The sequence below is a fragment of the Polistes canadensis genome, unplaced genomic scaffold, assembly GCF_001313835.1.
Source record: "Polistes canadensis isolate GaletaPanama2010 unplaced genomic scaffold, ASM131383v1 scaffold_145, whole genome shotgun sequence".
In the NCBI taxonomy this organism is placed as follows: domain Eukaryota; kingdom Metazoa; phylum Arthropoda; class Insecta; order Hymenoptera; family Vespidae; genus Polistes; species Polistes canadensis.
The window spans coordinates 145,423-151,039 of NW_014569692.1; the positions used below are offsets into that span (position 1 = coordinate 145,423).

At 25.8% G+C, this 5,617-nt stretch overlaps 2 protein-coding genes across 4 annotated transcripts in view; one reads left to right on the forward strand and one right to left on the reverse strand.

Annotated features, from left to right (window-relative positions):
• LOC106788606 overlaps nt 1-5,617 on the reverse strand; it is a 26,837-nt gene that overhangs the window by 10,587 nt on the left and 10,633 nt on the right. The window lies entirely within an intron of this gene.
• LOC106788595 lies at nt 2,458-3,230 on the forward strand. Its single transcript, XM_014752000.1, has one exon. It carries the CDS (start codon nt 2,475-2,477, stop codon nt 3,228-3,230), a length of 756 nt encoding a protein of 251 aa, XP_014607486.1. The 5' UTR covers nt 2,458-2,474.

Consider the following 5,617-nt stretch of genomic DNA (forward strand, 5'->3'; position numbering starts at 1 on the left):
AAAAATGAAAAATTCAACATTTGTCATAGTCGATATTCGAAAAGGTTAACGATACTGGGGATCTTTTAAAAAATAAAACAAAAAAAAAAAAAAAATAAAAAAAAAAAGAAAAATAAACGAAACACTATATTTTCAGCATAATTATCGCGAAATTATTTTCAAAACTGGAAGATCTGATCGATACGACACAATTAAATTTAGAATGACGTGATCCATTTGTTGAAAAACAGGTATGAACATTTTTACTATACTTAGTATTGCAAAGATTTCAAATTGTTTTATCGTTAAATTTACAATGAAAAAATTGATATAAATCGCAGTTATATATGAGAGTATAAATAAAACTAATGATGTTGTGCTTCTATTGAAGAAAATTCAAGAAAGTTGTGCGAAATGTATTTTTTTTTTTCCTTTCCTGTTCTTTTCTTTTCATTTCAATCATTATACGATGATTCGTATATAATTTCCAATGAAAAATGGGAATTCCTCGAAAATTGATTAAGATAATCAACGTTGGATTTAATTTAAAAACGGGTTAAAAAATTCGAACATTTATAATTGAAATTGTTGGATGCAAATAAAAGAAAAGAAAAACAAAAATATTATTCAAACTTGATTATAAAAATCTCAAATATCTCAACAACAACAACAACAACAACGACGTCATTAAATACCTGCAACCAGATATGTAAAAAACAAAAAAGAAAGAGTACAAATTTATTATACGATGAAAAATTTGATACTACATTTTATTTACAATCCACCGAGAAAGAGGTTTTATTATTTTTTGTTGTTGTTTTTCTTTTTCTTAACATAAAAATTCGTCGCAGCACAAACTCGTGTCAAATTATTATCAAGAACGTTTTAGAAAATAATTTCGCACGTCGTGTAGGATAAAAATTTCGTTGTAAAAAAATAAAAAAAAAAAAAAAAATAAAAAATTCTCGTGAATAGGAATGATAAACGAGTGTGTGTAATATGCAAGCTTGGCAATGAGAATTAGAGAAAGAGAGATAGAGGGAGAGAAAAAAAAAAAGAAAAGGAAAGAGAAAACGAATAGAAACATGAAAGGTCTTGGGAAGTCCCGAAAACCATAATGGTTAATAAATCGGTAAAGAACCTCGATATTTAACATACCATTCGTATATGTTATTACATGCAAATACATGTATTTATCTGTATATATATATATATGAACAATCATTGAATATTTACGAGTTGAGTTTAATTATCTTGCTGAAAACAACGACACGATTTCTTTTTTTTTTCTTTCTAATTTTATAAAAATTAAAATTTAATAATTAATAATTAACAAAACGGAGAACAAAAAATCTGAGAAGAAAAAGAAAAAAAGGAACAAAATAGAATGAATGAATGAATGAAGATTGACATAATTAATTTGAAAAAAAAAAATAAAAGGAACGAATCGAAGTGAATATAAACCGAAAAAAAAGAAAAAAAAAGAAAGAAAAAAAGAAATATCTTCCGTTACGTTTCTTTTTCTATATCTCTCGAGTTGAGAAATAATACTGGGGAAGCACCAAACTCATCGTATAGTATATGACTGTATATACACGTGATTCTAATCATCTGTTTTGCGTGTATGTGCGTGTGTATATGATATCCGTGAATCCAAGGTTCGAAAGAAGCATTCGTTGTGTGTCGCGACAAACGTGGTTTAACATATGAGATCTATCGATTGTTTGTAAAAAAGAATATATGTTAAAAGTATAAATTTCTTTGCTTTTTTTTTTTTGTCAAGTAAAAAATAACCAAGAAAGGTTTTTTCTTTTTTTGAGTTTTATATTGGTGGTGGTAAACTGGTGATGGCAAAAACTGGTGGTGGTGGTGGTGATAGTAGTAGTGGTAACGTTAAATTGTAAATGAATGGTGGGAGAAATGTTTTAAGTATCAGTGAACGTTGAGAATTTTCAACAGATCAACGAAAGAATCAAAAGTATTCGGATCGATAATATTAATCGATTAAAGTTATATATATATATATAAATACACATAGTGATATATATATATAAGTGATATATAGTTTTAATATATGATCGATTAATGATGATCTATAATAATCAAAATTTGTGTCATCAAATAGAAGATATAAGAACGATGATGATGATTACAGTATTGATCAAAAATCAATATATCATCAATAAAAGTGAAATAAAATTTTCTAATTAAATATTTGGAATATATATACTTTCGATAGTATATTTTTCTATATATATTAAAATAATATATTATAATAATAATAATATTATTATTATAGTCATTATAAATAACTACAAACATTTTGTGTTTTAATTCAATTAAATAATATAATACATTGGAAGTGTGTTAGTGTTCGATAAATTAATCCGATTGAATTAAAATATATCATTATCATTGATATCTTCCAGTGAAGATTATAAATAATACGATTTATAATAAATCATACAAAATATACAAATCATTTTTGTAATAAAATGAAAGAAAATCGAGAAAAGATAAGAAGATTGAAAGGTGATGGTTTATTCGTACAAATGGATTCCAATAATCGAATACTCGAGGTAACAGGTGATGGTTGTAAAATAACCATGAGTAAAAATTGTGGAAGCGTTCGTGTCGTGGGTGATGGATGCCTAATCAAGGTCAAGAATAATACAGGTGACATTGTATACACCGGTGATGGTGGTCGTGTTTTATTGGGACCAAAATCGTCGAAAGATAATGTCCAATATTTTGGCGTAGGTGGGAAAATAACTGTGGATACCGAATCGATGGATGTTAATTCTACTGTGAATAAAAAAGATACCAAGGAATCATCGTCTGCGACTTTGAAAAATTATCTTGGAATGGACAAGACGAAGAAATTAATGAAGAAAACGAAAAAAGTTGACAATTGTGGTGATCCATCGAATTCTGACACGAAAGAAACCGAAAAGATTTATATTAAAAATTGTGATCTCAGGAATGAAATCAAAGAGAAAAGTAATTGTAACATTCAAGATAATGAAAAAGAAATGAACAATGGGAAACCTGGTACTACTATTTTTGTAACAACCACAACTACAACCACAACTACAACTACAACGACAACAACTAATAACAAATCTGGAAATTTGTTCGAAGTTAACAAATGGTTCGTTTCACCAGCTTCGGTTGTACGAAGTTTCGTTGAAAATGTTCCTACGGTTACCGTTTATAAAAAAAAAGCATCGAAAAATCCGACGAAAAAATAATTTATTTATTTATTTCATTTATGTATATGTATATATATATATATATATATATAACTGAACAGAGTTAATTTAACTAGCCATTCTCAATTTGTTTTATATACATTCGATACGCGTGATAATATAACACAATTGTTTTAATAATAATAATGAGATCATTTATTATAATTAATATTGATATAGAAGATTCCTACATTATCCTCTAGTCAATATTTTCAATTATCAAACAATTGTTTAGTGAAAATAAAACATTGATTAAAAATAGAAGTAAAAAAAGTTATTAAAAAGTTGCAACGAATTTAAATGTCAATAATTGCATTAGAAATGAAATCATAAATATATATATTATAACTTAATGTTATATCTTGCCAATAATATAGCTTTAAATATCATAAACGTGTTCCAATATAATATAATATTAATGTTTTTAAGAAATGTGATTATAAATAAGAAAGAAATAATATTAGACGAAAAAATAATATCGTTTAATATTTTCTTCGAAAACTGACTGAATTCATGTATACGAACCTACTACCTCATAAAAGAATATACTAAACGTATTATTCAAATATAAATTTAATCGATCTTGTTACTTTATATTAAAAAAAAAAAAAACAAACCTTAATGAACATGAAAAAATTGTATCCTAAATTTTATAGTATTATATTTAACATAATTACAAAATCAATTAATTTTATACAAATAATATATCATTTAACCAGTTGACTGAATTGAATCTTTAAAGATACATTAATGTGTTCTAGAAACAAATTGAAAAAAAAAAAAGAAAAAAAGAGTAATTAAATGAATAATGCTTAATATTAACATCGTAAACATCTGTTAATGATTTTATCAAGAATGCATCGTCTAATTAAATTATTATGACCGTATATAACGGGCTAAGATCGAAGCTAAAGAACCAAAGAGATTGAAGTTATGATAAAACGATTAGTGGTATAAAGTATAAAGTATATGGTGGCAGATAACAGAAAAAAAAAAAGAAAAAAAAAAGTAATAAAAAGAAAAAATAAATAACTAAAAACGATTTCACTACGATGTAATCTATGTACAAAACTCGAATGATAAACGTTTGTAACGTGAATTTTGAGAAATAAAAGATAAATAAAAGTAAATAAAAATAATAGCCAATATATTTTTCCTTTTCTTTTTTTAAAACGAATTATAAACACACACACATACGAAGGAAAAAAATTATTCTCTTACGCGAATTAATAAATAATATATACCTGACAATAATTATTAGAAATAATAGATTGTTAAATACAAAATTTGAATTAGGAACGATCGATCGTTTGAAATTATAATTAAATGGATTAAAACACGTTAACAATGACAATTAAAAAAAAAGGTAAGGAAACAATTAATTTAGGGTAAAAGTATTTCGTTAGTTCCACTTGAAATTTGCGTGACCCTTTTTGTTGGGCTTATATACGCGTACATTGTATGTACTTGGAATCATTTTCTACGGTGTGATGCACAGGAAACGCCTATTAGAGGTCTGAGAAGTATAATTTACGATGGTATAGTTACACCGATGCACTTGCAAAAGATTTGCATTTATATATATATATGTAATATTATATGTATATATATGTTATCGTCATAGCCGGAAATCCGCCATTATTATTATTATTTTCCGCCAAATATTTACAGAAACTTTTCAAAGAAATATCAGAGATTGTGCAATGCTGTAAATTGTGCATCTTTGAAATTTCTTTGAAAAGTTTTGGTAAATATTTTTTATGCTAAAAGTGAATAAATATTAATAAAACTTATGTTAAATTAAAGTACACTCTTTTTTCTACACGCAGAATACTTTGTAGAGTTATAAAAATCAAATGTAAAGTGCAGAAAATGTCAGAGAATGCACTGCTGTAAGTTGTGCATCTTTGCAATTTCTTTGAAAAGTTTCGGTACATATTTTTTATATTTTTAGCAAATGAATTTTAATAAAACTTATGTTAAATTAAAGTATACTCTTTTATCTACGCGTAGAATACTTTGTAGAGTTATAAATCAATTTACAAAGCTTCAAAAAATGTCAGAGAATGCAATGCTGTAGATTGTGCAACTTTGCAATTTCTTTGAAAAGTTTCGGTACATATTTTTTATACTTTTTGCAAATGAATTTTATTAATTTTTATATTAAATTAAAGTACATTCTTTTGTCTACACGTAGAGTATCTTTTCGCGATATAAAACAATCTGCAAAGGTTCATAAAATGCCAAAGAATGCGATGCTGCAAAATTTTTCCTACTTTGCCATTTCTTTAAAAAGTTTCGGCAAATATTTTTTATACTTTTAGCAAATGGATTTGAATGAAACTTATATTAAATTAAAGTGCACTCTTTTATCTACACGTAGAGTA